This window comes from Neopelma chrysocephalum, unplaced genomic scaffold (genome assembly GCF_003984885.1).
Source record: "Neopelma chrysocephalum unplaced genomic scaffold, ASM398488v2 Primary Assembly neopelma1_24, whole genome shotgun sequence".
In the NCBI taxonomy this organism is placed as follows: domain Eukaryota; kingdom Metazoa; phylum Chordata; class Aves; order Passeriformes; family Pipridae; genus Neopelma; species Neopelma chrysocephalum.
Genome location: NW_020897693.1, coordinates 51,568,379 through 51,591,843, shown reverse-complemented (window position 1 = coordinate 51,591,843; position 23,465 = coordinate 51,568,379). Strand labels below are relative to the sequence as shown.

At 43.2% G+C, this 23,465-nt stretch overlaps 1 protein-coding gene across 4 annotated transcripts in view; it reads left to right on the top strand.

Annotated features, from left to right (window-relative positions):
* Window positions 1-23,465, top strand: part of SYT16 (synaptotagmin 16) — a 105,911-nt gene that overhangs the window by 42,782 nt on the left and 39,664 nt on the right. Inside the window, exons 1-3 of one of the 4 annotated variants that reach the window (XM_027674193.1) lie at window positions 9,712-9,812; window positions 20,719-20,760; window positions 21,012-21,548. In XM_027674193.1, the coding sequence (XP_027529994.1) occupies window positions 21,083-21,548 (466 nt within the window). In that variant the 5' untranslated portion in view covers window positions 9,712-9,812; window positions 20,719-20,760; window positions 21,012-21,082. Of the gene's footprint in view, window positions 1-9,635; window positions 9,813-20,718; window positions 20,761-21,011; window positions 21,639-23,465 lie in introns of those variants that run through there. The other 3 variants (XM_027674191.1, XM_027674192.1, XM_027674194.1) reach the window with 3 other exon arrangements.

Here is a 23,465-nt window from a genome sequence, read left to right as displayed (position 1 = left end):
GCTTAGATTCCTCTTTGAAGAGGTGAGAGCTCTTCAGTGCTGAGTGGAGACAACTTATTCTTTGTTATCCCCCCAAATAAGAGAAACAGCAGCTGAGATCCTCCTTTCTCCTCCCTCTTCTCCCCTTTCCTCTCTCTCCCAAATGTAAAATACTTACTTTTATTTGCTAGAGGACTCTGTGCTCACTGTTTAATTCTTGACTCATACCAGAGATCTTTTCAGTTTGACCTTTTGTCACTGCTTTGCTTGTTGCTCTTTGCTCCCTTCTCTGTTGCAGAAGCCTTGGTAAATTCAGCTTATACAAGTTTTCATTTCATCACATTATTCCTCCTTTTGTACCCTCTGGGGGATGAAAAATCTCATCCTGTCAGCACTGTGAATGCCACTGTGGCAGTGGCTTGTGCTGAGAGTCATTATGTCTGTTGTTGCTTATTCATTGATCTGGACCCAAAGTCAGGGAGCGTACTGGGATGTGGGCATCTCTCCCTGAATTTATTGACATAACGAAATTGAACCAGCGGTGTGCAGAGCCTTCTTTGAAATTTTGGAAGGGACCTGATTCAGTGTTCCTGTATGCACAGTCAAGGAGGGAAATGCCATTGTACTGAGTCCAAGGCCTTGACTTGCTAAGTTAGTAAAGGTTTCTTTTTAAAGTAATTCTGGCAGTGACTCCAAGACTGCAAGGCTAACAGTATCACACCTGGTGAGCTGAAGGTGGTATATGGGAGACACCATCAGAATGCCCCTTTTTGTTTCTCTTGCTGTTGAGATGAATGTGGGTTGTGCTCAGCAGTGGGTGCCTTGTTAGTTCAGGAAGAAATCACTGTACAAGCAAGAATTGCAAAGCAGTCACTGCATGGTTTAACATGGGGAGCCAGGCTGGCATTTTTTGAACATGCAGGTGCTATTCTCTTGTGAGTGTGCACCTCAGCTGGTGTCATGTAGCACAGGGAGAAGAGAAGGAATTAAAAAATAACTCTAGGCACTGCTTCCTGTGAGATAAATTTTGACCTTCTCTGTAATAAAACCAAGGCATGAACTTTATAGACAGTGAGAGGGAAAAATTTAAATGGGTGGGGGAGCCTTTAAAAATCTGCATTGGCATCTTTACTTATTTACCCTTTCTGAGAGAATGGCAGTTGATAGATGTGTCGCTGTGCTGATGCACAGTTATCTTCTTTCCCTGTCTCAAAATACTGCATTAGTGGTACCATGGCAACAAAGAAGTTGTTCTTTAAGGAAAAGGGAAAAAAAATAGCATGACTTCAGTGTTCAAGAAAGGTGGCAGACTGACAGCCCTAGTCTTCCCTTTCTATCAGTAAGGCAGTGTTAGTGTCAGCTATGACAAAAGGGTATCAGGTTATGAGCTTTGTGTAGTACCACGACTGAAAACAATCCTGGGACATGATCTACTATGGAGAGAGCAGGATGAGAATCTTCCAGAGAAAACGAGCTCTTGTTGGACAATTAAATTCTGTTTAAGCTATAACTTTTTCTAAGAAATGGATCATCTTGAAAAAAACTTTCCTAGACCCAAGTTGTGTCCTTTTTTCAGGATGGAATTCCTCTCTGAGCAGAGCATGGCAGTGGTGAGAAAAAACAACTGTTCTTTCTACTGGAGTAGTTTTTCTGGAGGTTGGACACCAAGTCAAGGACACATGGAAGGGGAAATTCAAATCTCTGTCCTGCTTGATTCAGACTTGCATTTAAATACAGGTCTCATCTCTAACATGAGAGCCCTAAGCAGCAGGAGATTGGCTTTTAGGGACTAGATTCTTTCTTTCATTTGATCTAATTCAAATTGTATTTTTCATTATTACTACAGCCTCTTTCTCGCTTTCCTACATCATAGGTGAAAGTTTTGACCTCTAAGTTAGTCACCTCACTGCTTTGTGTGATGCCTGTTTTTACAACAGAAAATAGTTCCAGTGTACAAAACTAAGAATTTGAGCGTAACTCGGAGATTAGGGTGGACACTGAGACAGAGAAGAAATGACAGCAAACTTGAGTATAAGGGTATCTCATAGATTGTGGAAGAGGAAAGTAATTTCCAGCCTGGTTCTAATTTTTCTTCACTGCTCTGGAGAAGAACTGGCAGAAACAGTGGTGAGGCTGCAGGTTTCACTGTGATTATTTCAGCTGTGGGCCCAACACTGAGAACAATCCTGATGGGGACCAGTGCTGGTACAGGAGGACCAAGGCCTGGAAGGGTGTTGAGGTTCCTCGTGCATTGAACCTTTTCAGCCCTGACATGGAGGCAACCAGCTTTTAGTTCATGAACGGCAATTCGGGTGCTATGCTGCTCAAATTCTGTCTCTCTGGCCCTGTTAACTTCAATGAATTTTGAATACCATGCTGAACTGGAACCATTTCTAATGTTATTATTCAGATTCATAATGAGCCTCTGGATCACCTTTTAGAATGACTTCCATTAGACAGAGTGACACATTTCTGTTCCCTTGTTCCATCCATATTTGTGGTGTGTGTCCTTACAGATGGAGGAGTGGGGAGAGAGCCAGGACTCTTCTGGATGCAGGACGTTAGGTGTCATTGTTTGCAAACACTGTGTTCTTGCTGTTGACTTGAACTAGTGCTCCACGCTTGTTTGAAAAGCATCCAGCAAAACTAATAATTCATCTTCTCTAATTGGAAAATACCTTTTGTTGAAGGCAGAATATTTCACAGAGCTGTGTCTGCTTGGTTACAAATGTCACCAAGAGCATTGCTCAAGGCCGGGATGGGATTTCTGCTGCTGAGAAAACAGTGCTGCCACAGGGCTGTACATGGTAAAGTACAGAGCAGCCTTTGTAAGGTGGAAAATCTGGTCTCAGGGAAAGCCTTCTGGAAACTAGCCCTTCTTGTTGCTGGCTTATGGCTGTCATAGATTTGCTGCTGGATGCTCTGAGGTTTGCCTTCCCAGTGTTTATGTCTTGGTCATTTATCTATAGCTGGTTCTCCATGAAGCCCAGACTACATCCTGAGAATTCAAGTCTGAGTCTGACTTTTTTGAGCCTCAGTGAGCAGGTTGAGAAAAATTAAGTCTACTACTACTGCTGGCCCCAAAACAGGCTGCACAAGGGGAAGCCAAGCTGAGCCTGAAGGGTGGAGGGTGCCCTCCTCTAGTTGTGGGCCTTAGACACGGTATTGGGAAAAGGAAAATGTGGGTTTAAGGGATAATTTATCTCAGGCTTCCCATTTCTTAGGTGAGACCACTTGCCAAATGCCACTACTCTGAGTGCCCTGGTGTGTCTGATGTGCCTTCCCTTGAACTCAGTGTAGCCTGGAGGTGTCAAACACCTCTACTGGATTGCATCCCTAAAGCTTTTAGGGAAAAAGTGCTTTCAGGTGACCCGGTGTGACTGAGGAGAGATGCCTATAGTCCCATGACTGTCACCATGGTGCCACCTCTAGGAAGGTACTGTAGATGTTCTATTCAGTAGCCTCAGCTTTGGGGTGAAAAGTGAGATGTTTCTAAACACTGAAGTGCCTGCGTAGATGGATGTGACTTTTCTTGATTGTTCTTTTGTGTCTAACTGCCACCATTTCGGGTTGAGTCTGTGCAATATCTCCCCTTCTGTGGAGCAGTTGTGTTAGCAATTCCCTCCTCTGTTTTGCTGGGGGGATAAATGCATTGAAGCCTGTAAGGTGTTTGGGTACTGTGGTTCTGTGGGTTGTAGAAGAAAGGGAGAAGAAGTTGCTGTAGTGTCTCTGAGATCTTTGAAAATGCATACCTATGTCATAGGGCATAAGGGCAGATTAAATCCCTCAAGATGACCTATAAATACATCAGCAGCAGATACAAGCGAGACCATTCTTCCACCCTTTGATCAGATAAAATTTGCAGTCAAAGTAAGTAGAGGTATAGTCAGGTCATAAGTGCCTTTCAGTTCTTCATATTCCTTATGTAAAAGGTCTGGAGAACCTCCTCATTCCTGCTATCTGTAAATCAGCACATAAAAATAAAGTGTGTGAAACTCAGCCTCGTTTCAGGACAAATCCTCCTCCCTTGGATGGGAATTTTGCTTCTGCTACAGCACTGAACGTTGGTCTGATTGCGTTTCTGATAATGTATTTGTGGATCACCTTGAGGAGAAGAGGGGGAGTTATACAACTGTTCCCTCACAGTGCTGTTAGGAAGGGTCGGGCTTTGTCTCCTTCGAAACAGATATCAGGAGAGAGCTGCAATCCTGTGAAAACACACATTTATTTTTTGAAGTGTTTGTGTATTGTGTGTGTGGTGCACATGAATAGAATTGCCACCTGTCCGAGGCTGATAAGGACGAGCAGTGGTCATGAGCTCCTTGTTCCGGCAGTTTGCTGTGAGAGGAATCGGCACCTACAGGTTCCCTCTGAGTTTATGAAATGCTGCACACGAGGAGTAGCTTCACCATTCGTGGCACTCTCTGAGCTTGCACAGATATAGATTTGTTAGAGGTTTTGCGATGATGGATACAGCGTTAGCTGTGGCTCCCAAAAACCTTTACCTTTTATTCTGTCTTGCTCTCTCAGAAAGATCCCATTAGCTATACTATTGCTTTAGGAATCCACATATGGCACTGTTTTCCTTCATAACCTTGGCCTCAGCTTGTGAGTGGGCAAAGTGACAAGATTCTGATACCCACATGCTTTGGGCACAGAGTAGAGGAAGTGACTGAGAAACCTGCTTGGTGTTTCCATTGCAGCCAGCAGGGAACTTGTCCTTGCAGTGGGGCTGCTGTCACCATTTCATCCCTCATAACTTTCCTTCAGTAGTTGCTGAGCCTGGCTAAGCACAAGGATGGTTACAGATGGACTCCTGGGCTTTGCTGCGCTGTGACACTGCTGTTAGGGATGAGGATGGGTAGGTATGCAAGTAGGTGGAAACTTTCTAATACATCATAATAGTAATAATAATAATAATAATACTAGCGTACACTTGTACTGCCTTGCAGCTTTTGCTAGAACTTCTGCCCACGCATCAGCCTACTTGGTTCACAATGCAGTGAGCATGCTAGACAATTAGTGGCTGATAATGAAAAATGTCATGGGAACCAGCAGGAAAATCATAGCTTACTCCAAATATATAATGAAATGTAATTAGCACAGACAGCAAAACAGACAATTTATGGTTTGGTTTGGTGGTTTTTTTTGTTTGTTGGTTTGGTTTTTTGTTGTTTTTTTTTTTTTTCATAATTAAAAAGTACCAGTAAACATTCATTTTTCAGGAAATTTGGTATTAAATGAAATTAAAGAACTATTGTCTGGAATAGGATTTTATGCAAAATTTAACCCTTGCACAGCAGAATGGATTAAGGTCTTGCTAGTTGCACGCTCCCCAAGTGAACCTACTGTGCCGCCTCTTGCATTCGTTCCCCTGGTCCTGGTCTGTCTGAAGGGGCAAGGTCTGGTAGCAGAATTGCTGTGAAAGCTGCTACGGGCCAAAAACCCAGCTAGATTCAATGCCTGTAATGGTGTGGCCAATATTTCCCTCCTGCTTTTCCAGACAGACTCTCCCTGAAGCAATCTCATGGTGTGGAGGTAGTTTTGAGGGAGAGGTTGGAGCATGAACAGCATTGTAATGCCTTGTGCTCCCAGTGTCCTCTGTCAGATCTCTTCTGCTTACTTCACTTCCCTTTCTGATCTTCTCTTTTCTACCTTGGGGCCCTTGACACTGTGCCTCTGGTTTGTTCTTGAGCAGTGTACACAAAGAAGTCTGTGCCCTCAGCTTGCCAGGAGCACAAAAAGTGTTTCTTGGCTTGTGCTCTCACCTGGAGCAGCAGAACGTGTGGACCCTTTATGGCATTGCACAAAGGTGTCTATGGCATTAATTTTTTAGCTTCAAAATGGATAAATGAGAGAGGGTTCTGGCTGAATGGACTGTTTATGTGCCAAGGCATGTGGTGGCTGGCTCCTTCACTGGTCTTGAGTGCCCAGGGTTTGAACCAAGAGTTGAATACATTACTGTGTCTCATTTTCATGCTCTCAGGTACAGTCTGTCATCCACTGCTGTAAGGATGGACATTTTACCTGTGTGAGAAACTCTGACACACTCCAGCAATGCTGTAACGCAAGGGACGTGTGTTACATGTGTGTATTTCTGCTACTTTTCCTCCTCAACACTTTCTCAGGCCCAGACATCGCAAGCCAAAACAGAGCTCTACTCCAGATCAAATTTACAGTTATTTCCCAGGCGTAGACTTATCCTAGAGTTTCAATTCTGCAGAGAAAGCCCTTCAGCTGAGGATCGAGAGGAGAACTGAGAATGGTCAGGACTGTGTGCAGGTGCAGCATGTTTTCCTCTTGATGATGGAGGAGCAGAGAGCCAGCATGACTCCCCTCTCAGAGGGATACGAGCTTCCAGCTGGAGCCAGGTGCACAGACTTTAGCGTTTCTACCCACGTACATGACACAGTGCTCAGGTGCAAACTCACAGCCCTCCTTCAGAGACAGAGTGGAACAAACTTCTAGTATTTGGCACAGATAATGTGGATGAGAGAAAAGGAAACTTCTCCATAAAGCTGTGGGATAGGATGTATGAGCTCCCATTCTTTGTGCTGCAGAAGTCCCAGCCACCTCCTCACAGTCAGGCAGACCATGTTTAGGAGAGGGACACTATGGTTTTGCTGCAGGAGCCATCTCTGCAGGAGATGTCACTTCCTGCCAGAGCTGATGTGGTCCTTCTGGGGCACCTTTCCTCTTTGCTTGGTGCCTACACTGAAGGGAGGTGAGTGAGGGATCCCAGCCCTTGTTGGTAGCAGGCTGATTGTCTTTGCTGTACAGCGAGGGTCTATGCAGCCCCTTACCTGTGCTCCCAAAAACTCTGCCTCTGTGTGGACAGTTGTTAGTATTTGGCTTTGAAAGCTTCCTCCTGGAATTTGATGCTGGACCTTTTGTGAGCTCTGACAGGAGATGCCTTTTAAATTTTTGCTCCAAGAAATAGGGGAAGGCTGAAGGGTTGTCCCAAGTCCTGCACCACTGAGCTGCTACCTTCTTGTTCCTCTGTAGCTGACCAGAAAACAGGAATTAGACAGGCAATAACACTGTTGTGCTACTCTGAGTTCCTTTAGAGCTGGTAGATAGCTGGTGATAATTTGTCTCCAAACTTTCTTTCAGGATGCCTGGTCTAGTCAAAGATCTGCTTTTTCCTCTGGGATTTTGCAAGGAACTGTGAAGGTCTGTTGAGGAAAGGGACACTTTGAGGATTTCTGTAGCTGGGGGTTGTGTAGCATTTCAGAACACGTGTTGAACAATTTGTATCTAAGAAGACTAGTGGCTTGCATGTGCTCTGTCTGAGAAGGGGAAACCCTGGTGTCTCCTTGGGCTCACTGAGATTTTCATGGAAGGGTTTAATAAATAATAACAGTGGCATCCTTGCCACCCCTCCATATCACACCCTCTGCAGTGAAATCACTCACACAGAGCCTTCAACACATGATTGTCAGTTTGCAACATCCCTGCTGCAGCTTCACACACAGAAACACACACAGACACACACGTGAGCATCTGCACTCACAAGACATGTGGTGATCCATGTGTTTTACAGGTAAGGTAGAGCATAATAATCCTTATTCCTACATATGCTATGCTCAAAAATAGGACAAGTCAGTGATGGGACCCAGCCAGGTTTTCATGTATATTCTGGAGTTATGGCTACTTCAATTTACACTCATCTCCTCTGATTTATACTTGGCTCCAGCAGCCACTTTATGGTGACTTCAGCAGCTGAAAATAGCCAGAGTCGATGTATCACTCAGCCACTCTCACATCCCCAGCCCTGCTCCCTGGGTTGATGTGTGAGAGGAAAATAGGTCTGATATGTGCCTGCCAAATTATCCAGGGGAGATGTGCCATCAAATTTCAGTGTTGGCAAGGAGATCCACTGTCTTCATGGACCCTGCTTAGTGCTGGTGAGGCACAAGGAGGTCAGAGAAGTAATGGCCAGGTAAGTGTTCAAGGCCAGGTTGGATGGGGCTTTGAGCAACCTGGTCTAGTGGAAGGTGTCCCTGCCCATGGCAGGGGAGTTGGAATGAGATGGTCTTTAAGGTCCCTTCCACCTCAAACCATTCTTTGATTCTGTGAAGTGTCTGTGCCCATGCAGAAGAGAGCAATGGAAATGCAGACTTGATCTTGTTGTCATTTAAGCTGCTGCAATTCAATGCATATTTCTGTTCCTCCCTTAGGCTGGAGTGAGAAAGGTCACAGCCACCTCCAGAGTTTGTGTAACACATATTCCTCTGGGTTCAGTCCCAACCACTCATCCGTTTTTCATGTGGGCCGCTGCTATGCATTGGTGATTTTTGTTTCCAATTGAGACACGTTGGCTGGTATTAATTTAGTTTTTTAAAATCCCCTAGATTGTCGTCCTACTGTGCACTATCAAGGCTGTAACTGGAGACAGTGTAGCTCTTCTAGCCTAAGTCTTTCGCTGAGTCAAGTCTTATAAATTCCCGGTGGGATGTTTCAGAGGCAGGTCTGGCGCTGTTTACATCCTTTCATCCTGCTCATCTCATCTGAACTGCAGCTTTGTAATCACATGCGTCCCTGGTGTGCCACTGATGCTGCTGATGTTTCATTTTTATGGGGTCTCTGACTTGAATTGAACAGCTGAACTTCACCCCTTCCCTGGTGAAGTAATTATCAGAATAACAAGCCAATTTTTTTTTTTTTGCAGATGGCACTGAAAGTTTTTGACACATGTGCCCTTGCCACCCACATCAGATGATGTATGTAGTGTTTGTCCCTTGTTTTGGCATTTTGATATGTGTGAGAGAGGTGAAATGGCTTTAAAAGCTTTTTGCTGGCGCCTGCGGTTTGTTGCAGACCCAGTGGCACAGGCGGAACATGATAAATTGAAATCAGATTGTTTCTTTACAGTCTGACATAGGGATGTTGATGTACAGGGCTAGGGCACCAGCTAGTGCAAAACTGCTGTGCTCGTTACCTGTGGCCAAATCTGACACTCAAGGAGCTCGACTGAATTACCTGAGCTGGAGGCTGAGGTTTTTTGCAGAAAATAATGGTAATTATGTAGTATGGTAATATACTTCTTACTTAAGGGTAAAGTAGCAGTTGAATGAAGATCATAGGCTATACATTAACCTTGTTCTTAATGTAATGAAGTTAGTGATTACCATTATGTGCAATCTGATGGTTTTAAAGAAAATACACAAATTGAAAAGGAGGTGTTGGGGCCTTCACCTTCCCAAGCTAATCCTCCCTGCAGCCTCCCCTGAGAATTTGCCTCTAGCTGTGTAGAAATATTTAATGACCAACTGCCCTTTCTCAGCTGCATCCTTTTTGCAGTATAGAGGGAGAGTGTCACTGTTGAAGCTGGTGGAATTCTGCATTCATACTAAAGTTTATTAAAATCAGTCTTTCCTGTGTTAGAGTTCATCATGTAACAGAAATCAAGACCTTAACTGGAAAGAAGTCTGATGTGTTATGTACCTTGTTGTTGATGATCTCAATAGACTCAAACAACCCGGATGTTGCATCCATTGCACACAAAGCCAAGTCCTGCTGGATTTCATTTCTGTTTCTTCTGTGGAGAGGATGGGAAAGCAGAGCCATGGATACAGCTGTGGTTAAATCCCGTCTTCCTCTGGGTAGTTTTTCCCGCTTGTGCTGATGTTTTCTTTCTGACTTTCTGTTCTTAGTTACTCCTGGGGCCACTGGGTTTTTGTCTGCCGTTGGAGCCTTCATTATCCTCCCTGCAGTTCTCTTCCACTTCATCAACAAGAAGCTCTACTTTGAAAAGAGAGGTGGGCTCCCATGCCCGGAACAAGGGCAAAGAAAACACTACAAAGAGAAGTCCAGAGCTTGTGAAGGCCTTGGTAAGTATCACAATATTATACTGTCTTTGATGTACAGAATCTTCTTGAGGCTTTGATCGCTGGGAGGACAGAGACAGACCCATTTGCTGTTTCTCAGGTTGTTTGTGGAAAACAGCAGGATTTTGGATAGTCCACAGTAACCTCCCAGAGTCGATCAGATGGATATGCAATTGCTACCATGCTCCCATTATCTTTGTTGTCTGGAGTAATCTCTTGAAAAATGGAAGGCAACACTGGGGGGGAAAAAAAGCACACTCCCTGCTCTGTCTGTTGTGGGAGTGTTTTGTTTATCTAGTGAAGAGCAAAATGCGAACATTTCTGAGTAACGACAGTGCCTTTCTTCTCGCAAAGGGTTTGCATGTCCTGATTTTCTTGTAGTAGCTATTACACACTCCTTCATGTGTTTGTTGTTTTCTGGAAACGTTATGTCTTCAGTAAACCCATGAGTCCTGGAGTCAAAATAACTGGGAATTTTACCGTGTTACAAAAATAACATTTTAATTTTTCTCAGCCATCAAAAACACATCCATTCTGGTAATGATGGTAACTGGGAATTTGGTAATTTCCTCATGTCTTTCTATGTAAATTTGCATGTCATAAGCATATAATCACTAATATAATCAGCCAAGAAGAGACCTCAGAAGCCTCCCAACTAAAAGTTCTCCTTCTCAGTGGTTCAGTCTTAAAGCTATTGGAGAAGGACACAATCCCAAAGCGTGGAGCCCCTGGAAGGTTGTTTTGTTGTACATTTTGCCCTGTGCCTCAGCATGGCTGTTGCAAAGAGCATGATCTGGTCATACCTTAAGGCTCCAGGTTTTATGGACATGTCAAAGGCCTGGATGTCACATGTGATAGGAACTCAGTGGGACTAGGTCTTGTTAAATTTATTACCCAAAAAGGTACAAATACCAATGGCACTTGAAATGATTCCCACCTACCCCCTCTCCACTGAAAATCCTAACTTTAATGTTTCTAAACAAAGTCTATATGTGGTTTTTTTTATGTTTCCTTTGTCAATATTATTTTTAAGTCTTTTTCCCCTTCTCTTCGCCTCTCATCAAGTGGTGTAAAAATGTGGCTTTTATTTCGGTTTGTAAGATGACACATCTCCTAGGAGCGTGTGGGTGTTGACATTCTATGGAGCTGTCACAGGCTATCATGTAAACATGTATTTGCAATACTTTTTAAAATGTGAATTATTAATAAACAGGGTGGCTTGCTTTTTATTTTTTTTTTATTATTTTTTTTTATTTTGTTGCTACCAGATTTTGAAGGACAAGAAATTGCTTTCCAGCTGACACTCTCAATAGCAATTTTCATTTCAGACTAAATCTCATGTGTCTGAGTAATAAACCTTTGAAAACATGGGTTTATAATGGAAACACTAATTCAACTTTAACTACAGCTGTGCCATGCTAGCAAAATACCACATACATTAATGAGGTGCTAAATCTGATACGGCAGAGGAATGTGTTGTAATCATTAATTACAATTGGAGCTTAAAGTTGGAGTCTGCTTTTTCTGTTCAAATAAAATCAGCTCGGCGGGTTGGAGCAAAGAGTTATTTAAAAATATCATCTCTATATTTAGTTTAAATTTCACCGTAGCGTTTTGATACTTGTAAAGCCAATATGGAATATGTGTGTAGGAAATGCCAATGCTTTTAAAGGACAGCAGCATGAGAGAATATATTAAACCCTGGGCTAACACAGTGAGTGTCATATGGCGAATGTAGAAACCTGGAGGCTGAGCTCGGGCTGCAAAGCCAGGGAAGGCTGTTTCTAGCACGGCAGTTGCCTGGTGAGGGAGCTCTCCCAAGAGTGGTGTTGACAAGCAATAGTTGGCTTCACATTTGGAATCTGACTTTGCTGGGTAGAAAGGAGCAGGACGGGAGGGTTTGTAACATGTAACTTATTGGTAACTTATTCGCTTTTCCTCTTCTCAACTTCTTCTGGTGAGCTGTGTATGTTAGGAGGAGATCCCGATTCCAAGGGCTCTGCTGTTCTTTACCATGTATCCCACTAATGGTTGCTCTTCCCAGTTCTAAGCTCTGAAATTGGGGAAAGCTTTTTGATTCGCCACATCTGGAATTAAGAGTGGTTAGAACATATCTGTCTGCTATGACTATCAGCTTCACAACTGTTTAAATAGGAAAGAAGGCGTTTTGAATTTTGATCCCTCTGGCATGACTGTAACATCTGCTGTAGGATAAATCCCAACTTGCAACAGCAGAGGTAACTGAAGGCTGTGGCCTGAGAAGGTGTGTATGTGTTCTGTGCCTGAGCTGCTTCTCTTGTCCTTGGATCCAGTTAAGTTTTGAGTTACCTATTGGTGGAGAGTTGGTAGAGAAGCATAAGCAAACCTGTCTACTCTGCACTTTGCAGGTGTACAGGCTGACATTCAGAAAATGTGCTGTTAAATGTCAAAGCCTTTTTTTTTTGTTGTTGTTGTTTTTGCTTTTCTGTATAGAGCCTGACCTCAGAACAAGGCAAGTAACAGAATGAAATAGGTGTTTCCATCGTCATAGCTCTAGGATGCATCTGGCTGATTTGTTCCTAATTTAATTCTAATTGCACAAATTGTGTCCTTATGAAAGGAACGAGATAAGGAAAAGGTTGTTATGAAAATGAAGATTTCATTGAAAAACTTTCAAGAGACTTCAGGACAAAGACTCTTAATTACTGGGACACAATGGATAGCAGATTTTTGGTACTTGAGGCTTTTGTGGATCCTATTCTTGACTGGTTCATTGACATTAGTGGTGAGTCCATCTCTTGAGCAGGGATGTGCTGCCCTGATTGCTTCTCACTCAGCTGCGGGAGTCCATTCACTGGGAGGGCTGGAGCTCATCCGGACACAGCCAGCATTTAGGATGCACTTGGCACTGCAAAGTAGAGCTCAGAGCAGGCTGCAAATCTTGGTAGAGAAGCTGGTAACAACATAACCAACAGGAGAGTAGCACAGAGCACACCAAGCTTACTTGGCTATGCCCAAGCATGTGCAGGAGGAAGTGATGATGGCATGAAGCAGTCCTGGCCTGCCTGGAGTGATGTAGAGCCTTGAGGTAGGTCATGTGCAGAACTCCTAAGTGAGGGAAAGATTAAATACCACACCTTTAGAGTCAGCTGGAGTGGTTCCCCATAGCATTGGTGATCTTTCTGGCAGTATGACAGTGTGGGTACGTGAAATTTCCCCTTGAATCATCTCTCCACACAAGGAAGGAAGACTGTCCCTTGAGCAAAGGCTTGACAGATGTCAGTGAGGTCTCGTGTGAGACCTTTTCATGCTGTCATGGTTTGGTATCCCTTTCTGTAGTGTGAATTTCAGAACCAAGAAATGGTGATTATGTTCTTACATACAGCATTTATAATGTTGGGGAGCCCTTTGCTTCAAAAGTTCACAGGTGCAATAATTTTCACAGAAACGTGACAATACTGGGCAAACCCTTGTGCAAAGAGCTGTATCTAACCATATGCTTCAGTGCTAAGACTCAAAAAACTAAAGGACCCTCTTTGTTCTATACAGTCATCTTTTATAATGATGTGACCTGAGGCTGGGAAAGAAATCGTAGTTTCCTGACTGTGCTTTATGCAAAAATATTCCAGTTGTGCCTTACCTTGAACACTTGTGATGTTAAGGATGTACTCCTGATATGTGAAAACAGCATAAACATCATGAGGTTTGAAGGAACATTTTTTTCCATTTTTCCTTCTGTTTTAGCAACCTCGAGAGTGCTTTCAGTTCACGTTCTGAAGCTGTTCTGCGCAGCCACTGCTCCAGCCTCTGGGGCTAGCAGCACACTTTAAATAAATAAACGGAGCTGCAGTTCTTATATAAACCACTCATCTCCCATAGCTGAGGCTGCAAGGAAAGCATCAACACCTATAACACTCACCAAGGGCAGGAATGTTAGCAGTGCTGACCTTCACTGTCGGTACTGCCCTGGGGACCAGTCAAATGCAGTGTTTGGGACTGTCATATGACAGCAGAGGCAGAGCTTCATGTTTAGGAACAAATAATGTGGGTGAGTGTGACAGCGCCAGTCTGGCGTGCACAGTGCACTGGCTTCCTCCAAAACAATGGTAAGCTGTGGAAAACCCAGGAATGTACTTCTCCAAAGAAATACAGTCATGGTTGATCTTTGTAACTCTGATGCTGAGTACCCAGTAGCTCCACTATCCTTGGCAAGTGCAGGTTGAAAATGAGCCTGGGGTTATTCACATCACCTGATTATGTAGCTCAGCCAGGGTGTTCGGTTCCTTGACCAGCCGGTGGCGGGAGTGGAGAAAAGCTTGTGAAAGGAAAGTTTCTCAGTGCCCAAATGAAGCCACTCTTCCAAAGTGATTTTTCTCTCAATTGCTTTTATAGAGGCACACAGGAAGAATGTCTGGACATGGGACAGTGTGACTGTTGCCACTGATGCCTGCCCTAGAAGTTAGAGAGCCTGAGTTAAATGAAGGATAAGAGATAGCCGAGAGAGCAGTTCCTAAGCTGGTAGGGACAACTGCCTGCTCAGATCTATGGCTCTAAATTCCTTTAAATCCTTTCAACCTAGGTCTGGTTTTCCCCGTGACCCCTCAGCCTCCCAGCATGTCCAGCTGGACTGGTGGTTGACTTAGTAGAAGTGAAAGGAGATGGAAACTACAGACATGTGTGCACACAGAGGTGGATAACCAGGAATCATCCACCGCATTTTTGGTTCCCAGACAGCTCTGTCTGCACTGCTCGATGGTGGTCCCTACAGAGCAAATCCCGCAGGCTCTGTAAGGATGGAGTGTGTGCGTGGGGGAAGGAGTAACAGTAACTGAGGGACTCCTCAGAATGTTTCTAAAATATCTTCATTGTGTTAAACAGCTAGACATGCTCTCCCACTGCTGATTTCCATGCAAGTAATTGCTCTGATTGACCCTGGCTTGTTCACTTGCTGCAGACTGGCTAGTGTGATTTCAGGCGGGGAGGAGACTCAGTCCATGGGGTCTGCTCTACGGAACAGCTTGACAGCACAGGTGGGTGGGTTCGAGTGGTGGTGTAAATTAGTGTTTCTCCAGCCTTTTGAACTTGTGATTTCCTTTTGGCTCTTCTGTCTGCATGCAAGCCGATGAATGACAGCAGCTCAATTACAGAATGTGCTGTAATTTCTGACTGCAGGTTTCCTCTTTCATTCCCCTAATCCAGTAATTACAGATGTTTCTCACTCCTTTACCCTGAAAGAGCACAGTTGCCTCTACTAACACCACTTTTCTAATATGCCAATGGTTTGTGGGTTTCTTTATGCCCTTTTTGCAATCCTCAGTTGGAGAAGTATAAATAATGTTATTCATTGCTGCTTTTTGTACTACCTCTTGGCACAGAGCTGTTAGTTTTTTGTGCCTATGGTGACAAGTGGCTCTTTAAATGCAAAGGGCTTTGTTTTGATTTGAAGGATGTTCAGTGGAGTGACTCTGGAGTTAACACCAGTGCCAAGTCAGAATCTGGCTCTCCCATATATCCAGGCCAAATATTATGGTCAAGGAACGTGTTTCCATTTTCTCTCTGCTGATAATTTGATCAAGTTTTGTATTAATATTTTGGTAGCAATGATATCTATCTGTACATTCACAGATCCTCTTTTTTGGGCACACTATACTGACATGAAATCAACACACCTCTGAGTTCAGGAGATCTTACAGACTGGGCAAAACCAAAGGTGTGAAGTAGTCAGCATAGGAAAGCACCATCAGGTCCTCAGCCCCACTGCTGGTGGAATTTCTGAGCACAATATTTGGATAATGGTCTTCCAGGAACATTTTTTTTCTTGAATTTATCATTGTATACTCTGTATGGTGAAGAGACCTGGATTTTTTGAAAAAGGCTTCACAATTTTGAATGTTTAATGTCACATTTGCATAATTCCTTTTTTCTTCTATCCCTTTCCTCTTCTCCCCGTCCCACTGAAACTGTGAGGATCAGTAATTGTTGCCATTATTATTGACAAAAGAAGAGCATGAACAAAGGAATGGGAAGAAAGGAGGAGACACCATGGAGCTAAATATCCTGATCAAAACCACTTCTGTCATTTGGGTATCAATTTGTACAGCTAATTTGGCACAGCATCACTAGAGAACTGCCTGCAAAGACATGAGGTGATTTGGGAATGAGAAATAGGCCTGCAGGCTTCCTCTGCGTAGGCTGAACCCCATGCAGCCGGGTGGGTTGCTGTCTGTCTGATCTCATCTTTGTTTCCATTTCACCCTTTTGGGGCTTGCAGGACCAATGCACTGCAGCAGTGGGTTTATTGCTGTGTTGATTCGTAACCCGTGAATGTTTCCAATGAGATGCTTCTAATTTATTGGCATAAAACATTGGATTTTCCTTGAATGCCCTGGAGTTTCTGATTCACCAGCTGAAAACTATTATTACAGAGCACATAATCACTTGGAAAGTGCCTCTGTCTTATCTTCTTTTTTTTTGTGTTAAATTCAGCGACATAAATAACATTTTTATAGCACAAAGGCCAAAAAGATATCAAGATGTTCTGTATTTCAGTTTTGTTTTTACCTTAGGGAAGCTTGGTCAGTAGTGATGCTCACAGTTGATGTGAACCTTGGGCACTGTCTGTGAACTTGTCTCATAACACTTCTGCAAGTGGCTCCAATCAACTGAACAGCTCCAAGTGCACAGGCTGGGGTTGGCATTGTGACAATTTTGACTGGAAATACATTTTCATCACAGCAATGTTTGGTTATCCTTCACTGTGAGGGTGGAAGGGCTTTGCTAGCATCTTGTTAGATATAATTCTGGCAACTACAAGAGGAGCAAAGAGTCCAGATTGTTCCCAGAACTAGGACAGAGGATTTCTTGGCCCAATGTTGCTACTGCCTGCCTTCATCTGAGTACATTTCTAATCTCCCCTCTGCTATTTTAAATGTGTTCTAATTGGGTTCTAGTCTGAAAGGAGCACCAGGCTCATTAATAGTTTTCAGTAGCTCAAAAAGAGTTATTAAATAATCTTAGCCCTCCAAGCCTTCCTTACTTCCTCCTTTCACGAACAGCAAGATGGCCTTACCTTTTGCACAGACCCTTGATGTTCTGGGTATCAGCTTCAATTCACACCTTGGTTTAGGTTTTCTGCCCTAAGCTTGGAGCAGGGCTTCATGGTGGGTCTGTCACACTGCTGTTCCTCGATGCCCACGCAAATAAAGCTTCTGTCCCTGAATCTGATCTGTGGCAGGCCAGGTGGGCATGGTGCTCTTTGTATGAGATCAGGAAATAAAGGTGTAAATCATTATCAGTGTCCTTATTAAAAGTTCTGAGGGGGGGGAAGGCAGGAATCTTTCCTCTGGGAACATAGGCACATGTGTGGCTGTTGAAAGCAGAGGCTCAGCACAGTGCTCAGAGTTCCAGTTGTGAACAAGTGGATTCAGCAACTTGTCCAAACTGCTAAAAAAAGCTTCTTGGTACAGTTTTCTTGGTAGTGGTAAAAGAAGTACATTGTTCTAAAACAGTGGTGTGACAAAGATGTCTCCTGATCGTTGGAAGCTGGGAGCTGGTTTCATCTTTCTGTGTCTCTGTAGGGGGATAGTGCATTCCCAGGCAGAGAGATGGGTCTGTGTATTTTTTCCTCCTCTGGTATTTCAGAAATAATAGAACTCACTTAAAAATTGTTCAGTTATTATATTTTGGGACACTGTTTTCAACCTGTGCTCCGTAAGACTCCTTGCTAGGAAGGAGCTTGGTAGAAAACTTTTGCAAGGGCCACACAAAAAGTGACTGAAGCAAAGGAAGTTTGTGCCCATGCTGTGCATCAGTTTGAATAAGGGAAATTGTAAGAAATGCACATATCAAGAAGACTGAAAGACACTTTGGTAATATTACAAACCTCTGCATTGTAGTAGTGTCTGAAGTTCTGCTCATAGTCTTCTTTTTTTAGCCATGCAGTAATTGCACATCTCAATGGAAATGCTACTTAGGAATAATGATCCTATCAAGACAAGGGAATATAGATTATAGTAAAGGTTATGATGGTTTCTGCGAGAAGCTTAACATTGATCCTTTTAGCTATCTTATTGTCCAGGAGGGGAAAAAAAAAACATAACAACTTTGAGTTAGGCATGTGATTTGGTGTGAAAATTCTGATGATTAGTTTTAGAAGATGGAACTCGAAGTGAATTTGCTAAACTTTTTTTATCTCTCTTTTTTTTTATATGAATACTTTTGAAAAGAAATGGATTTTTATTTCCCACACAGTTTATGTTTTTCTCAGTTATTTTACTTTTTTTCCCCCTTCTAATGCAAGTCAAAACTGTTAGAGAATTCAAAAGCAAAAATCCGTTATGTTGAAAAGGCCATGTTGTGAAATATATCATAAACACCCTGTTAGAGCAGTGTCTCCTAATTAAGGGAGAGAGCTCCTGGGAAACAGCGAGCCTGTGACACAGCTCAGCCCCCTTTGATCCTCTCTTGAGTTTGTAAAATCATTGCCTGCCTAAACTTGTCTGCAGCTTGTTACACATTTTATCCATCTGCTGCAAGAACAAAAATAAATGATTTATAATTCAGTTGAACTCCAGTTGTTCCACGTATCACTGACTGTGGAGTCTTCAGTAAGAGGGAGAAGAGAGGAGGAAAAGCCAAGCAAAGGCTAAATGGAGTCAGGCACCCTGGAAAAGGCATTGCTTTTGGCTGTAGGGATTGTATAGGTTCTGAGTTGCAAGTTGCATGGGTGAGTTGCAGGTGTTACTGGGAAATGGTTAGGAATTTTTGGGTGAAATGTAGTTCAGTGTCTATCCATTGTCTATAAACTGAAATCAAAGCACTTGTAGGGGTTCTCTGGCTTTAATCCAGACAAATATCCAGGTCTTTGGTAGAATTGTGGATGTGAATATTTGAGTGTGTTTGCATTGTGTTTTCCCCCAACCTACTTATAGCAAGGTGATCCAGGCAATTACTTGGTGCATGAAAGTTCATGTTCAAGCTTTATCTGCCGCTTTGGGTGACTGGGTGACCACATCCAAGCCCTGCAGGTGGCTTCTAATCACCTCATTAATTCCCTCACTGAAGTAAAATCTTGCCTTGAAAACTTCCTCCATCTTTATGGTTGTGACACCAACCTGCCTGTGTCGGAGTCTCTTGTGCAGGACCACGATGTTTGCCTGAGCGTGGTGCAGTCAGCCACAGCATCCAGGAGAAGTGGGATGGCTCTGTTGGACCAATTAGGTGTTAGCTCTGAAATCTAATAACAAGAGGAGCTAATTATTCCCTATGCAAATATCACAAGGCTATGTTCTGTTGATTTTTAGAACAGATCAGCACTTCATTTTAGCGCCCATGTGTTTTATCTGCATTGGTTAGCTATCACTCCTGGATACCTGCATCCCTCTGAGGGCTACTACTGTCACGAGTCTTGCTCCTGAGATGGAGGCTGATTTCATTAGAAATCGGAGATTCATTTGCTGTTGCCTGTAAATAAATGACAGTTTAAAGATTTATCTGGTATCCAGTACTTACCCATCTGAGTTTATCTCCTTCCACACCTGGGAGAACCCCGCTGTTACAAGTAGTTCCAAGAAGTCTCCTCTCAGTGGCTTCTCTGGTGCTGTGATTTACCAGTAGCAAATCTGCAGTGTGCTGAAAATGTGTTGTTGGGAGCATGTAATCTCTTTAGGTCTATGAGAAAATAAGTTGCACAAAGCAGAGTGGCTTTGCCAAGGGCAGGGTTGGAAAGAGGAGAGTCAGTGAAGGGAACAGCTCACCTGGGAGGTTGGGCTATGACACTGTCTGTTCCTTGCCAAAGATTTAATGCATGGCAGGGAGCTGTACCCGGGTCCCGGCGGCTGAGCCAGAGGCCGGCGGCTGACAGACGGATCCTGGAACAGTCTGTGCCCTGAGCACAGAGTTTGTAACAGCCATCAGCTTTTAAAATGGCTTTAGTAACCTACATTCATTCACTGCCCTTGCAAGGACTGTAATTCTTAGCACACACTGAAGCTGCTAATAAACCTGTTGGAAGTGTCTGCAGCATAAGTCAACTTCACTGAATAAAATTATTTGGCACGGGTGTTTTAAAAAGTAAAGTCCTCTGATCTCATCTGTAAAAGAGCTGCTCACCAAGCAAGGTGGGTTTTCCTTAGTCCTTGCTCCATTTCAAAATCCAAAATACTGGAATTCCCACTGTATTTCTCTGGAGACTATTTCACAAGTAATACACATTGCTGCTGAGCTTATTTTCTTGCAGCTTACATTGTATTTACCCTTTTATGATTTGATTGCTTTTAGACCTATCAATTCAGCAAGACACTGGTATTACTTTTTGAAGCTTCTTTTTGCTTCTTTTTGGTTGTCTCCTAGTCTAAAATCTGCAACTCTTTAATTCTTTCTTCCTGAAACCATCATCCTATTTGTAGGTTTCTCCTTCTCAGAGTTCCTAAAAGAATATCTGTCTTGTGATAATGTGGGAAGATGTATATCGGGCAAAAAGGCATGTTAACTTTCTGCAAGTTATGTTTTTATTTAGAGTTTAGATGAATTTTGAGAAAACATCATATTGACATGACACTAGTGCTTTTGTTAACTTGCTTCTGTTCCCAGTCATTTCATACCTATAATATTCCACCTCCTCTGTTTTGTTTCTTTTTTCACTTCTATGAAGGGTGAAACAACTCTCTGTTGTGTTTCTCTGTGGGCAGAGAGAGCTTTTTCAGAGCCTTTCTGCAGCAATGTATTTGAGATAGTTGTCTGCCATGGGCTGGTACTGTATCCTCTGGGCCTGTCACTTTATTCACTCAAAACATAATTCTCCCCAAATTGTCCTCCCTTCGATTTTCTCACCTGGACATGCTCATACTAAGGATGTGGTCGTAGCTGGGGCCAGGAGACTATTTGAGATTTTTGATTGCAGGTTGTTTTGTACTTTTTTTTTTTTTACCAGGTCTGTTGACAGCTGTAACCAGAATGTGTGCACTTCGAAAAGGTACTTGTGTTCCAGTGTTCTGTGTTTTTATTTCTTTATAAGGTTTAGAAATTGAATAAAAGCCTTCCAGATCTCTGCAGGAATATGTGTAATTTGTCCATCATTTCTGGATTTCTAGTGGTATTCTCAATGGGTGGAAGTGCTTTTTCCATTTTTCCCTCTCAGTTCTAGACATCTTACGTAGATAGTGTGTCGACAGGTGTTGATGGACAAGCAATTTACAGTAATCTCTTATGGTGCTTATTCTGTAGCTCCCTGAATTATAAGTGACATGCTGGCAAAGCTGAACAACTGATCACCAGATACTGGCATAGTATTAAACATGGCTTCTGAGGCTGCTCAGAATTTCCTTCAGCCACTGTCTTCTTGGATGTCTCAAATATATGAAGCTCTCCAACAAGCAGGAGACTCTATATCTGCTTCACTGCTGAATTTGAGTGGAGTGGGTCGTAAGTCAGAAGAAGAGAGGAAGCAGGACTTGGAGAATAATGGAGGAGTTTATGAGGATTATTCTGAGGAATCAGATGATGAACAAGACCTGGACCTCTGGGATGAGGAATATTTATATCCTAGAGAAGATGGTTACATTGGGGGTCCTGATCTTGCTTCACAAAACCTCCCTCGTGGCTCTGACTTGGGTCCACAGAGGCAAAAACGGGTTAAAAACACCAGCACCTTACCAGAGCACTGTGTTGAAAACACCAGGTCTTTGACAGCCAACGGATCCTACTGGACAAGTGAAGATCTCCAGCCACTTGATCGGCTTCCTCCCATCGCTGAGGAAGAAGGTGAGCCCTCTGTGAGGATGGGAGGTCATGAGCACAACCTCAGCTTGGGTGGCTCCTTAAAAAGTAATAATGACAAGGCAAGTTCTGCAGGTAAGCAGCCAGCATGCACCCTGACAGTATTACCCAGACCGTTCTTTTCCTGGTATTGATTTGATTTAGTTGCTAATCTGCTCATTATGTTCTGTGTTGTCTTTGTTTCCCCACAGCTAAAATAAAACTCCCCAAATCCCAAAGAAAAATCTAACCTTTCCAGTTCTTCTCTCATTTGTGAGACTAATTTCATTGAAGTAAGTGGAAATCTCCAGGGTGAAAGGCTGTGTATTAGAAGGCAATCAGGCCCTGTTGCTGCAGCAAGGAGTGTTTTGCTCCCCCCCTGTTTAGTTTCTTGTAGAAGGACCCTTCAAAGGGAATGTTTAGCCTTAAGCCTTTGCTTTGAGAACCATCTGCCTTTGCGTCATTGCTATTAAAGATATATATAATCTCAAACCTTGTTTCTTTGTGCCAGCAATCTCAAGATGTTACTGTGCCATGTGCTGTGAAATGCTGTACTAAAAAACCAGACATATCTCATGATTTTATGGATGAAAGGCTCCCAAATCGCTTTCCTCCCCTCCCACCACCCCCACAGGCTTTTCAAATAAGACTGAAGAGGACAGCAGGCAGGAGATTATGGAAAGGAGAACTGAGTTTCATATTTTCAGTTTAAAATAGGCCTAACTATGACTTCTGATCATTAAGTGACAGGAACAGCTTTTCAGACGATGGTGTTCAGGGCTGAGTTTCAGCCTTGTGACTTGTACTCCCTCTATATCACCATTAGTGATGCTGAAAGTTTCCTGAGTCACAGAGGTCTGATGGAGATTTATGTCCTGACTACACACAGGAAAGCTGCAGTCCTGCTGGCACCATCCTTGGGTCTTGCTGGGATAAAGTTGCTCTTTACAAACATCCAAGGAATGGGGATAAGGGAGGAAAGGGGACTGGGGGGACTGGGTCTGCAATATGGGGCTGATGAAGAACTTGACTCACTGAGAATTTTCAGAATTTGGCTTCAAATATCTAAATTCTCTTCTTTTTTCTTTTTTTTTAAGCAGGCAGTAGATACTCTTGAAAATGTGTGTTTTATTATGACCAAGAGCTTTTTGTCACTCTTGGCTTCTAGGAAAGTCTTACATATTTAGCCTTTTCTGTGCAGACTGTGGAAGATCAGACTGTTTGTTTTCGAATTTAATAGGAATATCAGACTGAGAGGGTATAAACCTTGACGGTGTTCTTTAATGAATGTTAAAATTAGCTCTTTTCTTTATTACTATTTCTCACAATGTTATGGCCATGGAGTAAATAATTAAAAAGAGCTTTTGGTCTTGTTGTTCTGTCTCCCCAACTGGGACTGCTTGTTTAATATTCCAAATGAACCATTGCCAGTTCTCAGGTTAAGTACCTCGGAGCCGTATTTCTTGGAGACAACCCCTACCTTCTGGTATCCTTATACATCTCCTGTCTGATATCTTACCCCAGGGTTTGTTCATAGGCATTGAGTCAATGCTGCTGCAGGGCTGGATTTACTGTGTGTGCTTGGATTATGTGCCTAGTGTGTGCACAGAAGTCATGGAGCAGGGCAAATAGCGTAATTTCAGGCAATGCTGGAGCCAGGGATAATCTTGACAAGTGCTATCCTGGGCATACCTTCCTCCTGCAGAGTCTGTACACCCCCAAGAGGGGCTGTTAGAGCAATTCACAGCAAATCCTGGGGCTCAGCCAGGTGCCAAATGCATCATTCCAATGGTAGCCTCCAGATCTTTGTCCTGTCTCTGTACTACACCCTTGCTGACAGTGGATGGGAGGAAAGGAGATGAGCTCTTGGGGAAACGGGAGCCAGGAATGGGCTGCTGTCACTGTCAGAGATGTTTGTCACCT